This window comes from Myotis daubentonii, chromosome 16, assembly GCF_963259705.1.
Source record: "Myotis daubentonii chromosome 16, mMyoDau2.1, whole genome shotgun sequence".
Taxonomy (NCBI): Eukaryota; Metazoa; Chordata; class Mammalia; order Chiroptera; family Vespertilionidae; genus Myotis; species Myotis daubentonii.
Window position 1 is genome coordinate 43,512,798 of NC_081855.1, and position 18,025 is coordinate 43,530,822.

The window sequence follows — 18,025 nt, forward strand, 5'->3', positions numbered from 1 at the left end:
TGACCCCGTCGTGGCAGCTTCATCATCGGCTCTTGGCCAGTTCAAAACAGACGCTGAGCCCTGGCCCGGCTGCTCACAGCCCACGTCCAGGCCACCTCCTGCGGTAAGCACCAGCATGCCGCGGACCTACAGGGCCCAAGGTTGTTGCTCCTCGGGGAGAGGAGGGACAGCTAGGTATAGAAGTGGCCTCAAGCAGGGAGTTTGTTTCATGATTAGACTTAGAACGCAGCCCACAGGCAGAACCCCTGGTTTAAGGACCAGGACGCTGGGACTCCATCGAAGTTGTGATCAGAGCAGACATTTACAGGGGTTAGCAAGTAGAACAAGGTCACCGCCCAGGGACGGAGGTGTCTGGAACGTATGCTCAAGAATCACAAATCCAGGTCCAATCGCTTTAATCTCTGGTGGCTGGGTAACCATGGCGTAACTGTCGGGATGGCTCTGGTTCCCTGAGGCCGGATCCTGCTCTGTGGATCCCTCAGGAGTAACTGTCACAAACTCAAGACCAGGGGAGGGGGGGTGGTCCCCAGGCTCAAGGCCTTTTCGTCCCACCCTCATCTGTGGATTTTTCCAGCTGCTTTTCTTGGCCCAAGGACGATACCCACAGGGATGCAGATGGGGGAAGGGGACGCAGAGAAAACGGTGAAGTCAGAGCGAGCTAGGGAAGAGAGAAATTAGCTGGAGAAATGGCGCTAGTGGTCCAGCCATCTGAAGCAGGACATCTTTTTAAGTAGTGGCTGTGCAGGGAATGGTGAGGAGGTCTCAGCAGGCAACTTTCTCCTTTCCACCCCAAACTGAGGAGCACTGGAGTCCTGATTGTGGGTGCTTCCTTCTAGGACTGGGCTGAAGCCTAGGAACCCTGCTGCCAACATCTGGGGGCAGGATCATGTCCGCTAACAAAGGCTGGTGGGTGCCGCCCGAAGGTGACGACAGCGTGTCTGAGAAGTTCCTGAGGAAGACCAGGGAGTCTCCACTGGTGCCTATAGGTGAGTGGGGAGAGGAAGGGATGGGGGGCCTTCTCTTAGAGAGCATCTCTCCCAGTCCTTTCAAAGAACGAAGCAGAGAACTCCAGTGGTCCTACCCACTGAACAATCAACAGCTGGAAGAGTGAGCCAGTAGCAGAGGGGCCAGAAGATAAAGGGACACCGCCTTACAATGAAACGAGGGAGTCTGGATGGGGGGAGGTGGCGGCCAACTGAGTGCACGGGCTATAGCGAAACACCAGTCAGGAGGGGAAGGAGCGGTTTGGGGTCCCCCAGGGCTTCCTTCCTCTAGGCCCTGGGAAAGTAGGAAAACAGCTGTAACAGATGTGGGAGCCAGGGTGGTTGGAGAAGGGCCTAATGGGGGTAGGGGAGTCCTGATGATGGGCTATTTGTATGTGGGGGAAGGGAGTCAGTGGAGGGGGGCAGCTACTTTGAAAATGCCATCCAGAGGAAAACTCAGTCATCTAATAACCCTCCCACCCCCACCAGAGCAGCTGCTCATCCAGATGCCCAGTCTTCCTAGTGTCTCTCATCGAGGGTGATGTGCTTGGTAGATGAGGTCCAGGGGTCATGTTCTCTGACTACAGGCTTAGGAGGCTGCCTCGTGGTGGCAGCATACAGGATTTACCGGCTGAAGGCTCGCGGTTCCACCAAGATGTCCATACACCTGATTCACACCCGAGTGGCAGCGCAGGCCTGTGCTGTGGGTGCCATCATGCTAGGTGAGTGGCGTCACAGGAGAGCTGGGAGTTCTGACAGTTAAGGGACCGTGATCTCAGGCCCTATTCCCAATACAAGGCTCCGTCTCAAGTCCTTGGTGAAGCCCCCATACCGAGACATTGCCAGGGCTCCGTTTCATCTCCTGTCCCAGGCCTGTGGGGACAATGTGGTCTGCTTCATGACAGTCTGTCCAGAGGTGAGAAAAACCATGCACCCAGACAGAGGCTGAATGTCTCTTCCTCTTTGGATCAAAAGGCAGACAGCTACTTACTGGCTGTATGACAGTGGACAAATCCCTTTCTCTGACCCCTGGTTTTCCCATGTGTAACGTGATAACCACCTCTGGCCTGAATCACAAGTTGCCTTGAGGTTTCTTAGATAGGAATGCACTTGCAATGCTTTGCAAATTGTCAAAAGGGGTGTTTCCCAGGCTGTGTGGTCAGGTGCTTATAGCAGCTGCTGAGCCCTCGGGCAGAAAGCTGGACTCTCAAGGGATGGGCTGGAGCCAGACCCCGGGGGCTCTGCAGCTGCTACTCCTCTCTGGGACACCTGGGAATCAGAGGCTGGGTGAAGCTTTCGCTGCTAAGGGGTATTTTCTTTCTCCCTCACACAGGTGCTGTGTACACAATGTACAGAGACTATTTCAAGAGAGCAACACAGGATGCGGGGGAGAAGTAGGTTTCTACAGCCGAGGGCAGTCAGACCCTCTCACAGCAATCCCTGGTATGTTCCTAATAAAGGAATTTTGCAGACAATTGACAGTCTCTTCTTCACCTGGGATAGAAGATGAAGGGATTGGCAGTGGCTGGTGGGGGAGCTTAGAGCAAAGGGTTGGAGATCAGAGTTGTGGCTCTGAACTTCAGGGCAACAGAAACTCTCAGCGGGGCAGAAAGAGAGGTGCAGTAGACCTCTGATCCCAGAAACCCAACAATTCCCAAGCCAGCTCAGGCCCACCTGGAAAAGCATGGTAGACAGGACGCCAGGAATGGAGTGGGGGCATTAGTAGCCTCCACGCTCATGGGAACACTGGATTAAAAGGCTGCTTCCCTGCCTTGACCAGTTTGGCTCAATAGAGTGTTGGGCCGTGGACTGAAAGGTCCCGGGTTCGATTCCGGTGGAGGGCATGTTCCTTGGTTTCAGGCTCGATCCCCAGGGGGGTGTATGCAGGAGGCAGCTGATCGATGTTTCTCTCTCATCGATGTTTCTAACTCTCTATCCCTCTCCCTTCCTCTCTGTAAAAAAAGTCAATAAAAATATATTTAAAATAAATAAATAGAAGGCTGCTTCCCTGGAGACCCAGGCAGGAAGAAGGCTGCAGCTGGAAGCAGAGGCAGTGAAGCCTCATGGGAGACGACATAGATTTAGAACCCAAGGGCCAGGACTGGACTGTGCTGGAGGAGAGGGGGTGGAGGGTTGAATGAAAGCAACAGAGAAAGGCAGAGGTTAGAATATTCTATTCATTTATAAACCATGTCTAAGGTCAGACTTGTAAAAAAAAAATTCCATGTAAATTCTGAGGACAGGGCCTCCTGGGGTTAAACACTTTCATCCCCTCCTCCTTCCCTGAGCCAGACTCCTCTCTGTTCCCTGGGAACAGAGCCAGGCACAGGCCACAGAAGGAACCAGGAGGCCGAATGGGCCTCCCTCACTGGGCTCTGGGTTGGAGGCTCTTGGGTTGTTCAAGACGGCCACAGCAGCTCCCAGACACTCCGACCACATGGAGTCCAAGTCACATGAGGCCCCAGCTTCCAGTCCAGGCTGCAGCCCACTGCAGGGAGCAGGAGCTGCTAGGAGCCCTGGCATTCACATGGGGTAATTGAGTACCACATCCTGCTTGGCGAGCTCCAGCAACATAGGATCATCGAAGAACTTGCTGATGCTCACGTCTTCACTCAGGCCCTGCAGGGGGTGGGGGCAAATCAAAGAATGAGTCCCGTGTGGTGTCTGAATGAGGTGGGGCCATCGGAGACCTGCGGTTGAGTAGGAAGCTGGTGGTTGGGGGGGGGACGGACTGTTAGCCAGGCTGTTTCAGGAGCCCTGCCTTTAGGGCTTTGTCATTGGAGAGCAGGTCTGACTGCCCGAGGCCTGTACAGATTGCATCTCTATGCTGTACAGTAAATGGCTTAGTCTTTGGGAGATCGGTCCAAGAGTAAGAAATGAAGAGAGATAAAACTCCTGCTGAAACCCCTGGGGGTTGCGGGGTGGTGACAGGGCTGAGGGCACACACACCTTTCTACGACGGGTTTTGATCATGAATTCCCGGGCCAGGTGAGGAGCTGGCTGTGGCTCCAAGGGGCGGATGACAATGCTCTTATCCAGAGGATCCCCAGGAACAATCTGAAAGGCAAAGGGGTTTCAGAAGGTCAGGCAGACCTCTATCTGGGTCTGGAAGCATGACTCTGAGGAGGTTGGAAAACCTCAGTCAGGACTTGGAAGGGAAACGGGTCCTAAGGGATTGGCCTTGTACAGGTGGGAGGCCAAGTCGGCCAGCCTGCACCATTTTCTCACCTGCCAATGGTGGAAGACAGACAAGGAAAAGGCCTGCCCCTGGGTGTGAGTCCGCAGATCAGTCTCAAAGCCAAAGGAGTCGATAGCCGGGATGAAAGCTTTGATGGTGTAGAGGGGGGAGCCTGGAATGGGCGCATCCTGAGTCACGTGCCCCCTGAGACAGAACAACAAAGGCTGAGTCAAAAGCAGAGAAGCCATCTGCCCTCAAATACACCCCAAACCGGAGCTACCCTAAAAGAATGACTGTGAACGCACTGCAGGAGACAGAGGGGCCGGGGTCTCTGTCTGACACACTGTGGAGGCCCAAGCAGAGCAACCTTGGGGCCAGAGTGGGAACGCTGCTGCATAAGGTTTCACAGAACTTTCCCCAGGAGCTCTCTGAGGAGGGCTGCCCAAAAAGGAATCTCAAATCTTAATCTGCAGGAAAGCTGGGGATTTCCTCATTCCTACTCCTACTTCCTTCTGAAAGAAATCAGCTCATTAGGTTTCAGGAGTGGAGCGTGAGGGTGGCCGGTCCCTCCATGGTAGCCGAGTGACTTCCTGCTCTGCCCGTCCTCTGTGTCTCCCTAACGTGCGGGGCTGCTCACCTGCGTCTGGCCAGGACAGTATAAACAGCGGAGACACAATCTGCAGGGGCCTGGACCTCTACAAAGTAGTAAGGCTCCATCAGGCGAGGGGTGGCCTGCAACAGAGCAACAAGAAGGGGTTCCTCAGCTTGGGGAAGGCTGAGGACTTAATGCCCTGGGGGAGCGAGCCCCTCACTTACCATGAGGAAGGCAGAATAGACGACTCTCCTGGCCGTGGGGATGATTTGGCCCCCGCCCCGGTGCAGGGGCTCCTGGGCAACCACTGCATCTAGGATCTTAAACTTGACATTTCGAATCACTGAAAAGGAGATGGACAGCTGATTAAGGAGTGATCACGGCCAGAGCAGCGAGGAGCCTGCTGTAGCTCTAAAGCTATCTGCGGCCACAAAAGAAAAGGTACAAAATTGCCCTGCAGCTGGGTATTCTGATAGGATAGCAAAGAAGTCAGCAGTCAAGCACACATTTATAGTGTTTGTTTCAGACATCATAAAGGTTCCCTAGAAGTTTACGTGCTTCTTCTGCAGACATTTAATTATTTTTGGATAGAGAAGAAATTCTAGGAATTGCCTATTTGTTCCCATTAAGTCCAATCCTGGTCTATAAACCACGCCAATCCCATCCTCCTTTTGATACAGCTCCTCAAACTTGTTTCTTCTCAGGAATGAGGAACGAATGTCAACTAGCAATGACTTCATTTCTAGGAGGTACTAAGTGGTAGCAAAGGAAAGGGAGGGAGAGAGGCAGGAAACAGGCTCAGGACATGGGATGGCCCTGCTGCGTGTCCTGCCAGGTCCCAAGGATAAGCCCACCCCACCGCCTCCACCCAGGAGCAAGGGCCCTAGAGGACTCAGGTGGGGGAGGCCGAGAAACTGGCAGACTTACACTCATCACAGAGGGGTCCCTCCCTGGTTCCCCACTGGAAACCTTGAACAATGCTGTCCTTCACGGAGCCAAGAAGAGCCTTGTCCACCTGCACAGAACATAAGGGTTCTTTAGTGGTGACCCTGGCAATAGCCAGAGTTTAGAGGGAGGAGAAGGCAGGTAGGCTGGTAAGAGGGCATTCTCCTTCACCAGAAGACACAAAACACTTCCAGGAGAAAAAGAACACTTTGTCGTTTCTTCCACTTGAGCTAACAGACCATCGCAAAGCTCCCGTCAGTTCTCCTGTACCTCAGAGGGCAGGGTGTCATCCACCAGGATGTTGGGGCCGGTGGCATCAGGGCCAAAAGCCCAGATGGAACGGGCAGCCAGCAGATCCCAATCGTACTTGGTTTGGAAGAACTCTCCCAGCTTCTTCCTGGGGAAGGAGGAGACAACGAAGGGCTCAGCCAGCTCTTGTACAATCCTACCTCTGGAGACGGTCACCTCACCCCACCCACACTGCCCAGGACAACAGCAACGCGGGAGAAACAAGTGACTTCCCAGGAGAGTGGGGGTGTTAGAGACCCGCAGTAAGTCCTGGTGCCCCGCCTGCCCCCTTTGGCTCCGGGCTGAGGGCTGTGTTCTCGCCTGTTCCACGTGATCTGGACCACCTCATTCTCGATGTCTTCGGCAAGGCCCTTTTCAAGAGGCTCAGCGATCATGGTGATCTTGTTCCTAGTGAGAGGGGAAATGAGTAACGCGGTGGGTGAGCAGGGCTAGAAGGGTCACTTCTAAGAAGAGGGGGACACAGGAACAGATACGGCAATGACATCAGTGAAACCACAGGAGCAGAGGAGAGCCAAAGGAGCTTATCTTTTGTTTCTCATTAGAATCTACTACTCTCTCTCTCTTTTTTAAAATATATTTTTATTTATTTCAGAGAGGAAGGAGAAGGAGAGACAGAAACATCAATGATGATAATCATTGATCGGCTGCCTCCTGCATGCCCCACACTGGGGATTGAGCCCACAACCCGGGCATGTGCCCTTAACCGGAATTGAACCCAGGACCCTTCAGTCCGCAGGCCGATGCTCTATCCACTGAGCCAAACCAGCTAGGGTGAATCTTTTGAAAGTAGGTTTGAGGCAACATTAACATAGAAAGGAGAAGTGACAATTGCAAGTCATCTTGGCATAGAAAGTCTTATGGCAAAGGACTTCATAGGATCGTGTCCAAAGGCATAATGGATCAGAGGCCTGGGCTAAACTCAAGTATTCTAAGCACCCCCCTCCCCAGACTGCAGGGTCTCTATTTCCACAGGGTTGTGATTGTGGTGGAGTTGGTGGGGAGGGGAGAGTGTCAGTCCAAGGACACTATGACCCCCAGCTTACTTCTTATTGGGTGTTTCAGCAAAGCACTTGAGAGAGGATGTTTCTACCACAGTCTCACAAAAGGTAACAACAGGGTCAGCCACCTGTTGGGAAACAAGATAAATTACTGGGCAAGGTCTCATTTTGTTGGAAGGATGACCTCCTGCCAAAGGGAATTCCGAGGGCCCCTTGACATTACCCCTGTGAGAACCCCCCCTCTTAATCAGCATCAGTGACAAATACAATCGCAGCTAAAAGTTGCCATCACTAAGAAGCCTGCGGAAACTCAGTGTAGTGCGGTATCTATGTTCTGGAGTCAAAAGTACATGGGATCAAATCCAGATCTGAACTAGTCCCCCAAGGCATCCTTCACCATCCATGTAGCCGTCCCTCCACCATTCACTGAATCACCCTGCAGGTCTGTCAGAGCTGGTGCTAGAGACCTCCTGGGGAACACCCCTTCTGTTCTCAGCCTGGGACTTCTCCCTGAAGCTCCCACTGGCCCTGGCCTGTACCTGGGAAACCCAACGTCTTATAGAGCACCAGTCCCGGGCACAACAGTAGAAGAATCTAAGAGGGGTACTTGAGGGTACTCATTCCCACCACCTAAGGGCCTTGGAGAAAATGTGTCTCTCAACTGGGACGCCGAGGCCATGAAAGGGCAGTTTAACTGAGGGGCTGTGTCAGGCTTGACAATGAATCCAGGAGAGCCAGGCCAACTCTCACCTTGAAACTATATACTCTGAGCCTTAATCACCACAGACAAATTAATTGTCCAACTATTTTTTTAAAAAACAAATGACCAGGAATAATTTTGGCTGGGGAGCACTGACTTTAAACGCATGACACTGAGAATTACCCTGCAAAAGGGGCCAACCAGATCTCAAATACCTTCCCATATAGGGAGCAACAGATCACGCTTTTCTGAAACCGATCTCCTCTAGTAGGGCACCCCGCTTCCCGTGGGCCTTCCAGGGGAATCTAGGGTTTAGCTGCTTGTAATATCAGCCGGGAGCTGTGAGCCACGCCTCCTGGCCAGGCCAGGCACTCAAGAAAGAAAGGGGCGGCTGCTTTACCTTGATGTCTATCTCGGAGTACATCTTCCGCAAATCATGCATCACACAGTCCAGGTAGAGCTCCCCAGTCCCCAGAATCACGTGCTCGCCAGACTCTTCCACCTGAAACGCAACAGCCCTGCTGCTCACAGCCGGGACTCTATTGTGCCAGCAACAGCAGACAGACACAGAATCAAGGCGGGAACCCAGGAGGCGGTGCCTGAATCCACGATCACACACAGCCACTGCTCACTGTCGGTTCCAGCCTCTTCAAGAAGGACCAGCGACCTATGAGTAAGTCCTCAAGACCCCAGATCACTCAGGACAGTGCTACTGGATGTGATGAGCTCACCAATTTTACTACCATCTTCTAAATTTAGAGAAAACCATGCCCTATGTCTGTGGAAATAAGCTGACCTTTTTTTTTTTCTTTTAGCCCTGGCCAACTACTCAGAAAGGTATGCTGGCAGGCTCAAGAGTGTAGAAGGGTCAGAGTGACTCACTTTTTCCTCTCTATTGGCTGGACAAATTAATTCAAAGTGTCTCTACAAGAAACATCTCTTTCCTATCTATACACTTGTGAATGCTGCACACACGCGTCAACCCCCCCCCACCCCCCCCATGGGTCTCATCCTGCCTTTAAATGACAGCAACAGGGATTAAGTCCTGATACAGGCCGTTGGAAGCAGCAAATCAGAGGCACCCGATGGGCACGAAGCAGTAGGCAGCACAGACCACTCAGCGGGGGCAAGCAGGGCGTGGCAGCTGCAGGCCTCAGGCTACCTTGGTGGTGAGGGACGGATAGCTCTTGTTGACCTTGCGCAGACCGTCCAGCATCTTGGGCAGCTCCGAGGGGTTGACGGGCTCCACGGCAATCTTGATAACAGATGTGGTGTTGAACTTCAAGGGCCGGAAAATCTGAGCCTGAGATCCAAAATGCAGAGGAGTGAGGACACCCGGCCTGAGCAGGCGCAGAAAGCGTGGACGTAAGAGAAGCTGAGGACCTACTTAGGGACAGACCCTTCTCCAAACAAGAGCCTCGGGGCTGCTTGAAGGCAACCTGAAGGGCCTTCACTGCTGTGTATTTTGGCAGAACAGAGAGAAGGGGAAGAACAAAAGGCCTTCCTGCTAATTCCCAGCACCTGAGCAGACACTCCAGGGAGACTCCAGCAGGCTCAGATCTAGAAGGCTGAGCCCGGGCTGAGCCTGGAACCAGGAAATGGCAGTGACTCTGGGTTAGTCCCTGCCCGTTCTGCTGCTTATAGCTCACGTGTGCCGTGGCCTCCTGAGAACTTTACCTCCTCATTGCCTCGGGGTTCAGTTATGGTTGCCGTCTTCACAATTGGTTGATCGACACCTTCAATCAGAACCCAGTTGCCAGCAGGAACGCGATTCACCTCAATGTGGTACCTGGAGCAACATCCAATAAGCAGCAGTGACACTTGGGCAGAATATTCATAAGAATGTACTCAGTGCCCGCTGTGTGCCAGGCCCCGAGCCAGGAGCAGTGATCAGCCGCACAGATACATTCTAGCAGGGAGGGGTGCAATAAACAATCAGTCACATAACCACACATATATGTCGTTACAAACTGGTAAGTGCCATGAAAAGAAGTATAAGGGACTAAATGAGGAATAGACAGGAAAACCTAATTCCAGTTGGATGTTGGTGGTAAGCAAGTCGCTCTCAAAGGCATGGGATGTAAGGAGATGCCAAAAGCACCACAGAACATATTGCAGCTGTCCTAGCTCTTGGATTTTCTCCTGCCTTCCAGTGAACGGGGTGGATTTGGAGGAGGGAAAGGGGCCTTGGCGAGGCGCAACAGCCACATGAGGAACAGGACTGCCCAGTTCTGCTTCCTAGCTGGGATGCTACATTTAGGAGCTGACAAGCTACCCAGAAACTCAAGCTAAATTTTATTCTGCAGATGAGGACGCTACAAGGAATCCGGCAAAGTCTTCTCTCTGGGTTAAAGAATAACCAGTGGAGGTTGGGAAACAATTTCTCTTGGGAAGAAACATTACAGTTGTGACTTAAGGAACACAGAAGAGGAAGAGGGGATTAAGATGAGTAAAAACAGAAATGCTGCTATAAAAATTAATGTAAGCCATCCAAACACAAAGGCAAGGCTCTGGGCATTATCCCAACAATAGCTGCCTTTTGGCCCTCGCCACGTCGGGTAGTAAGAACTAGAAGTCAATAGATCTGCTGAGGGAGGGTCAAGTTAGCCCCTGTTGGAGGGAGCCAGGCAGCAACTGTGTTTCCAGGGAGGACCACCCTTGCGGCTGCCGGGGGAGTTCGTATGGCGGAGTTCGTATGGCGGACAGGCAGGCCCCGAGAGGCCCTGTTAGCAGTACCTGGCCACAGAGATCCAAAGGCGGCCCACGGTGCATATCTGGGAGTCTTCCTCGTCTTCCAGAGTGTAGTTCTCCCCCAGCACCTTCACAGGCTGCCCAGCATGGATGGTACCACTTAGCACCCGGCCAAAGGCATGAAACTGAACTCCATCATCTGTGCTGTACATCTTGGTGGTGTGGCACATCAAGGGACCCTGGAGGAGGGGACAGAGTGCAGCCTCACCCACACATACTCTCTAGGTAAGTACCTCCCCTCATAGCAATGACATGAGCTCTAAGAGGTAGTCCAGATCTAGAAGATGTGGCGACCTCCTAGGAAAATTCCAACCACGCTTTCTCTCTGCTTATTAATAGATGTCAAAGGCATAGGAGAAAACAGCTATTTTCCTTTTCTCTGGGGAGATGAGGGAAATAGGGGGGAAAAGCAGGTTTAGGATGGCAGATGGCACTGTTAACTTGCAAGATTATAAAATGGATTTGCCCCAAATTTCCTCCAAAGATTTAACTCACAATTCTCAACTGGCTGTATGTTTATGCTAAGAAACTAGACTGCTGAAGGAATGGCTGGGAAAGAGTTTTAGAAAAGCCAAGGCTGATCAGATTAGCAACCATTTGTTGCATCTTTAATAACCGGTAGGCACCATAAGACTTGCTTAATCTTACTTAATTCTCATAATGACCACACATATTATTATCCTCATTTCACATACCAAGACCCTCAGGCTGAGAAAGACTGAATAATGTTGCCAAGATCATACCATTAGCAGCAGTAACAACATCAGGCTTTGAATTCAGGCCTGCCTGTGCTCAGGTGGAGGGCAAGCAAAAAAGGGGGAAGAAGGTATTACTCCTGTAACCAGAAAACACTGTCCCTGCACAGGAGGGAAGACTCAGAGAGCTGCCGGGGAGCTCCATCCCCTTACATCAGGGTCACAGTCGCTCATGGCCTCGCCGAGGTCGGAGTCCACGCCGCCGGTGTAAGTGTGCTCGATCTTGGGCTTGGCGCCCACCTTTGGAGAAGGGATATGCTGCACACACATGTCCACAAAGCCTGTGGAGGAGAGAAGGCCGTTACTCTACACCCTCACGGGGGGAGGAGGGGGAGTGGTGACGTACTCATCCACTCAGATTTTAGGGGGAAGTGATACCCTATTTCCTGGGCGTATGATGCTAAAAGGATGGAGTCACACTGCTGCCAGGAAGCACAAGCAGCAGGTCTCAGTGATTCCTTGGAACTCAGCTGACAAAGATTTTCAAGTATCTCTATCAATCCATGACCTTTTATTGAATGTAAGCACTTACTGCACACTTACACGGATCAGTAAGGGCCCCACCTCTCCCCCTTTGGCAAACATTGCATATGTTTCTGTTCAGTAAGTTATCCTGGTTTTCTAACAGTCCATAAGTCATGCAAAAAAGAAGCTCCATTAGCACCTTGGGGTAGGCATGTCTGCTTTCAGTGGTGTCTCCATGTTAGACTGAGGGCCAGCCCAGAGTGACTCTTAAAATGATGCACTCTGCAGACTCAGACACCTATATCCCACTAGACTCAGACTCAGAAATGGCTGAGGGGCCTCTCTGCCATCACCTTTTCCTCGCCTTTATTTTACAGATGAGAAATCAGTCACAGAATGACTGGCCCAGGAACATCCTACGGAAAAGCAGGATCAAGACTCAGGTCTTTCATGAACCAGTCCAGGGCTCATTGTCCTATATCACCTGCCTTTTGTGTAACTAAATTACAGAAGAAACAAGCTCAGGGGAAAGAGAAATCTGCGTCTACAAACAGTCTCCCAAGTCCTCGCCTGGTGCTTTTCCCACTATTGCACATCACCGATGAGTCCACTTTCCTGACGGTCCCCTGGCAAAAATACCAGAACCTCAGTATCTGCGTCCCCATTTCTTTACTTGCATGCTCCTCCTGGTAGGGAAATGTAATTGCTTTTGTTTCCCAAGACAGAATTCTTGGTACCACCCACTAAGGAAAGCAGCTAGGAAAAACCCAGGTGCTCTGTATCCTGACCTTATTTAAGGGCCTCAGATCTCTGACCCACTGTGGGTTAGAGAAAAGTTCCCCCGACACATGTGGCAGGACATAAGGATAGTGACGGTAAGGGGGCCATGAGCTCTTCATTACCTGTGAATTCGCCAAAGAACTTTTTGCAGACCAGCCTGAGCAGGGGGCGGATGTTCAGCTTTAGCTCCTCCTTGGTCAGGTGGATGCCAAGCTCGTCCAAGGTCCTCGGGAGGCTGGTGTCCACATCCCCCACAACCTGTGACAATACCCGACACATCAGCAGCAGCGGTAGCCCCACTGTGGTGCTACGTAGGAGGAGAAGGGAAGGCCAATGGGCAATCTGAAGGGTAACTGCACTAGGTTCTTGTCTAAAGAGAGAGCTTTTGGCAAGAACGATTTAGTTTCAAGAAAACCTTTGGTACCAACCCTGGGCGAAGCAGGCTTGGTTAAATGCCCACACCAGCCAATAAACCTGGAGCTCTCAGATGAGTTATCAGTGCTGCCCCCTTGTGTCTGAAAAGCAGCATCTCATTCCACTCAGGCAGTCCCTTAACTGCCCCTATTTAGAGACTTCTCAGATTGAGAGGATCACTGCACTGGAAGGAACCAAAAAAGGTCACCTAGCATTCCATCGGCTGTCAGGGCAGGGCCAAGCTAAACCATCCTCAGCAGACTCAAGGTCTCTACCAAGACAGACTCTATAAATTTCTTTTATTAATCCATTCCGGCCTGACACAAGATACTAAGTTGTTTTTTTTTTAGCACTAATAAATTTGAATCATGTTATTTTTGTCTTGTTGCTATGTTTTACTATTTTAAAGTTGGAATGACGACACACATTTTGTGTATATGCGTGTGTTCACTGTGCACAGTACTTATTCAACACTTGCATATTTTATAACTGTATGAAAATTCTTGTACAAAATTATTACTTTTAGTTCTGCCTTTTAGGGAGCAAATTCATACAAATATAACATTATACTCTTTTTGTTGGAGCATCCCGTATGTTTAACTGTCTGGTGCCTCCTGTTCAATATGACAAACATCACATACATATGTGCCCAGAAGAGTCATTCAATACAAGCCCATGCTGCCATCCTTCTACTGCAGTGGTTCTCAACCTTCTGGCCCTTTAAATACAGTTCCTCATGTTGTGACCCAACCATAAAATTATTTTTGTTGCTACTTCATAACTGTAATGTTGCTACTGTTAGGAATCGTAATGTAAATATCTGATATGCAGGATGGTCTTAGGCGACCCCTGTGAAAGGGTCGTTCGATCGCCAAAGGGGTCGTGACCCACAGGTTGAGAACCGCTGTTCTAATGGCTGCAAAATACTTCCTTTCATGGGCTGTACCGGAATTCATTTAATCAGATTATCGCTGAAGAACATTTAACTGATTTCCAGGTTTTAATTTTTTTCCTTACTGTTATAAATAATGCCCTAACAAATAAATATATATATAAAAACTGGAGGACTTTCACAATTATATCTGTAAGTTAAATCTCCATAACTGAAATTATAAATTCTCAAGTGTCATGTTCTTTTAAATAGTCAAAATCTTTGCACAAATCTGTTTAGGTTGTGCCTTTTCCTTCTTTCGTATATTGCCCCTTCACTCTAAATTCCACAGCACTTCGAGGACTATAGTGTTCCAGATCCAGAAGACTGGTGACCAGCCATCTTCAGACTTAGTAATACAAAACTGGGCAGGTCAAGGGGCAGGAAGGAGTCCAAGTTCACCCTGTGCTGAGAGGGGCAGACCTAACCCAGGTGGCCCGACACCCTTACCTGAGCGAGGATCTTATACAGGGGCTCCAAGATAAACTCCACGAAGCTCCTCTGTGAACTGCTGGTTGGAGCCTTTTTGGTGAACTTTCGCCTAAAGATAAAACAAGAGTTATGGGTGATCCAGGAAGAAGTCAGTGTCACTGACCTTCAGGGTGTATTTCCCAAGTTCTGAGCAGGGCCAAGGGGAAGAAATGTGTGTGTGAGAGCATAACATGCCCAGACTCCTGACAGGGCATATGGATATGACTCCTGAGTGCCTGCACTGAGCTGAAACATCCTCTCACCTTGTCAGAGCTCATGAAACCAGCTCTCTTAGAGGAGGAAACATGGGAGCTCACATCTAAGAAAAAAGTAGGTTTGAATCTTCAGAACTCTTCCTGTCTGTCCTCACTCCTGGGAAAATGGATAACCCCTCTAGTGTCACTTCTCACACCCTACTTACGTCTTAGGGTTGAAGTAGATGTCACCCCAAAGTCTTTTAGCAAATTCCTGGTAGTTAATGTCACCTGTAAGAGAACCATACAATTACAATCTACTTAGCAAAGCAAACTATGATTCAGAATTTTCTTTCTGGTGCCACAGGTGGTTTGTAGCTGAGGAATTCTAGCACCTTTCTTTCCAAGGTCCAGACATTTCCTTCTACCCAGGCAGGCAGACAAGGACACAGAGACACAAAGGACAAGGCTATGCTGGAGCCAAAACGAGCACGCAGGTGGCCTCCATCTCCAGCAAGCATAGGACTGAGCTGCAGACAAGGGTACAGTTTTTATTCCTCCTTTGATGGAACAGGCTCCACTGCCTATGTTATCCTCCGTCTGCACCTCAACACCCTCCCTTCCACAAGTGGAGCCCAGTGGGCCCCGCATTCCTTCCCGGTCCACTGGAGCGCTCTTCTGCTGCCAGTGTGGGCAACCTCCCAGCTGCAGTGCCACACTATGGCTCTGGCTAGCCCCAAGCCTCCTGAAGGCAGGTACCTAGCCTTCTGGAAAGAAAACAACAAAGCCAACCTTTGTCTCATCTTTCTTTTTTTTAAAAATATATTTTTATTGATTTCAGAGAGGGAGAGAGAGATAGAAACATCAATGATGAGAGAGAATCATTGCTCGAGCCCACAACCCCGGCATGTGCCCTGACTGGGAATTGAACTGTGACCTCCTGGTTCATAGGTTAATGCTCAACCACGGAGCCACATCTTTGTCTCATCTTTTTTTTTAAAATATATTTTATTGATTTTTCACAGAGAGGAAGGGAGAGAGATAGAGAGTTAGAAACATCAATGAGAGAGAAACATCGAAGAGCTGCCTCCTGCACATCCCCCACCGGGGATGTGCCCGCAACCCAGGCACATGCCCCTGACCAGAATCGAACCTGGGACCCCTCAGTCCGCAGGCCGACGCTCTATCCACTGAGCCAAACCGGTTTCGGCTTTGTCTCATCTTTTAACAATACTTTTAGCTTGACTGCAACTGCTAATCCTGGTCTGACTGAACCAAACAACTGTGGCCTTTAAAATTCAAGATTTTCTGAGTCAAGAACTCCTATAACATTCAAATAGGTCACTGATATCACCAACTACCTCGTGGATATTTCTACCCAGACACTGTTCTCTCTCACATGAGATGGCATAAAAGGAATTCATCACTTTTCCGAAAGTTCCATTCCCCTTCAGACTTTCCTATCTTTCAGTTACCCCTGGCACTTCATCCAGGCTCAAACGGCTTTGTTAATTACCACATTATTAGTTACTGAAACTCTCCCTCCTCTGTGAACCACCCTGTCTTTTACACACTTCCATAACTGCACTCAACATATGTTGTATTATAATCACTGGACTGAGCTGCTTGAGTACTCACGGGAACTAGGCCTACTGCCTAACAGAAGTTGAATAAAAGTTGAAATAATGAGCAAACATCTCTCTATTTAATATCCTCACCCTCAGTCTCACAGATAACATTAACCCAATACTTAAAATCCTGTGCCTGAATATTGGCAAGAGATGTTTAAACAGGTGTCCCTTCTTGCATCCTTTCCTGTGTCTGGCCTATCTTCCATCAACTTTGCACACATTACCCCACCCCAATCTTTGATACTGAATAGCTCCTAACTGCCTACAGGTAAAGTCTAAATTCCTTAACTTTACATTCCAAACCCTCTTCAATGTGGTCCCACCCTACCTGCCAGCAGTTTTACTCCAACCCTTCTCCTGGGTGAAAGAGGTAGCCGTGGGCTACCACCACCTGCCTTTGCACTCCTTTCCCAACCCTGTAAGTCTGGAATTCCTGGCTCCCTACTGTCCGCTTGTTTAAGCCCATGTCCTTGAAGCCTTCCTGACCCCTAGGTCATTGAAGCTGATTCCCCTTCTGAATTCCCTACCGCAGCTACCTGGAGCTCAGCCCACACCACCTTCCAACTGCCATCCAGTCCCCACAGGATGAAGTTCCTAGAAGTCAAAGAGTATTCATCATGCTTTGTGGTATTCCTAGCAGGAGGAGATGGTATCAATTTTGGCAGTGTGGGGCGATAGATAGAAAAAGTACCAGAGTAGAGTCTAGTTCTAACGCCATCAATAACTTCCAGGCATAGTTTTCCCACATGTAAATGAAGGGGAAAAACTCAGTGATCTCTGATATTCCTGCCAGGCTGACTTTCTGAAAGTCTACACATGGCTTTTCATGATAACAATGTTGGAGCACAGAGATGGCTCCTTCATAACAGTGGCCTCTAAGGATGAGTAATCAGTTCTCCTGAGGCTCTCCATTTTCAAACAGAAATCAATTCACTAATACATTATAATTATAGAAAAGGTCTTGGATTTTGCTTTACATGCTGATACAAAAACATCCAGAAACATAAACTGGAATCCTGTTCAGATGAATTCACTTATTGTCCATTTATCCTTTTTTTAAATTAATTTATTTATTTTTAATATATTTTATTGATTTTTCACAGAGAGGAAGGGAGAGGGATAGAGAGTTAGAAACATTGATCAGCTGCTTCCTGCACACCTCCTACTGGGGATGTGCCTGCAACCAAGGTACATGCCCTTGACCGGAATCGAACCTGTGACCCTTGAGTCTGCAGGCCGCCGCTCTATCCACTGAGCCAAACCGGTTAGGGCCCTTTTTTGTTTTTAAAGAATCATCTGGAAACAACAAAAATATATGTCTAATGATGTGAAAATTGTTAAGTTATAGTACATCTATACAGTGGGCCAATGGGCAGTTACATAAAATAATTTTTATAAATAAACTTTAATAAACTGTTATGATCTAATGCTGTGTGAATATTTATCCTGTGTTAGTGTATGTAAAATATGACCTCATTTACCTAAGACACTAAACAGAGAAAAAAGGAACTTTAACAAAATGTTTATAATGATTATGAAAATGAGGCTATCGGTGAATTTTACTTTCTTGACTAGATTTTACTCTATTTTCCACTTTTCTGCAATGAAACTGTGGTAAATATGTATGCATATATTCAAAAGAAAGAAAGACCAAGTTTTATTTACCCATTTTTTTTTTCACAAGAGCAAGCGTATGCACACCGAGTGTGAGGCAGGACAGCTGACTGGCGGGAACAGAAACCCTGGCGCTCCAGCGCCTGCCAGCTGTGAGACCTCTAACAGAGCCTGTCTCCTCAGCTCTGAAAACAGGAGGACCGCCTGGCCGCGCGGCTCAGTTGGTCGGAGTGTCGTCCCATGCACCGGAAGATCGCGGGTTTGACTGCCAGTCAAGGTACACACCGAGGTGGTAGGTTCCACCCACAGTTGGA

General features: G+C 49.4%; 2 protein-coding genes across 3 annotated transcripts in view; one reads left to right on the plus strand and one right to left on the minus strand.

The window, feature by feature from the left end:
* HIGD1B (HIG1 hypoxia inducible domain family member 1B) lies at positions 1-2,675 on the plus strand. 2 transcript variants are annotated; one of them, XM_059670422.1, is made up of 4 exons: positions 1-103; positions 837-986; positions 1,571-1,705; positions 2,317-2,675. In XM_059670422.1, exons 2-4 carry the CDS (start codon positions 887-889, stop codon positions 2,379-2,381), a joined length of 300 nt encoding a protein of 99 aa, XP_059526405.1. In that variant the 5' UTR covers positions 1-103; positions 837-886; the 3' UTR covers positions 2,382-2,675. The 2 variants fall into 2 exon arrangements, with proteins under 2 accessions (XP_059526405.1, XP_059526406.1); XM_059670423.1 differs by lacking the exon at positions 1-103 and adding an exon at positions 618-751.
* Positions 2,676-3,142: 467 nt separating this feature from the next.
* The window catches only part of EFTUD2 (elongation factor Tu GTP binding domain containing 2), a 36,493-nt gene continuing 21,610 nt past the window's right edge, over positions 3,143-18,025 (minus strand). The window contains exons 12-28 of the mRNA XM_059670418.1: positions 14,694-14,757; positions 14,252-14,342; positions 12,579-12,714; positions 11,365-11,492; positions 10,442-10,635; positions 9,383-9,494; positions 8,868-9,008; positions 8,106-8,207; positions 7,051-7,133; positions 6,308-6,394; positions 5,969-6,095; positions 5,681-5,768; positions 4,978-5,096; positions 4,799-4,893; positions 4,212-4,365; positions 3,933-4,040; positions 3,143-3,602 (exon numbers count right to left, since the gene is read on the minus strand). Of these exons, the coding sequence (XP_059526401.1) occupies positions 3,507-3,602; positions 3,933-4,040; positions 4,212-4,365; positions 4,799-4,893; positions 4,978-5,096; positions 5,681-5,768; positions 5,969-6,095; positions 6,308-6,394; positions 7,051-7,133; positions 8,106-8,207; positions 8,868-9,008; positions 9,383-9,494; positions 10,442-10,635; positions 11,365-11,492; positions 12,579-12,714; positions 14,252-14,342; positions 14,694-14,757 (1,925 nt within the window). The 3' untranslated portion in view covers positions 3,143-3,506. The remainder of the gene's footprint in view (positions 3,603-3,932; positions 4,041-4,211; positions 4,366-4,798; positions 4,894-4,977; positions 5,097-5,680; positions 5,769-5,968; positions 6,096-6,307; positions 6,395-7,050; positions 7,134-8,105; positions 8,208-8,867; positions 9,009-9,382; positions 9,495-10,441; positions 10,636-11,364; positions 11,493-12,578; positions 12,715-14,251; positions 14,343-14,693; positions 14,758-18,025) is intronic.

Bases quoted from the DNA above. Each gene is read 5' to 3' on its own strand.
- HIGD1B (XM_059670422.1), top strand. From the start codon at position 887: ATGTCCGCTAACAAAGGCTGGTGGGTGCCGCCCGAAGGTGACGACAGC. The intron at 987-1,570 runs GTGAGTGGGGAG...CTCTGACTACAG, and splicing joins GTCTCCACTGGTGCCTATAG to GCTTAGGAGGCTGCCTCGTG. The intron at 1,706-2,316 runs GTGAGTGGCGTC...TCCCTCACACAG, and splicing joins TGTGGGTGCCATCATGCTAG to GTGCTGTGTACACAATGTAC.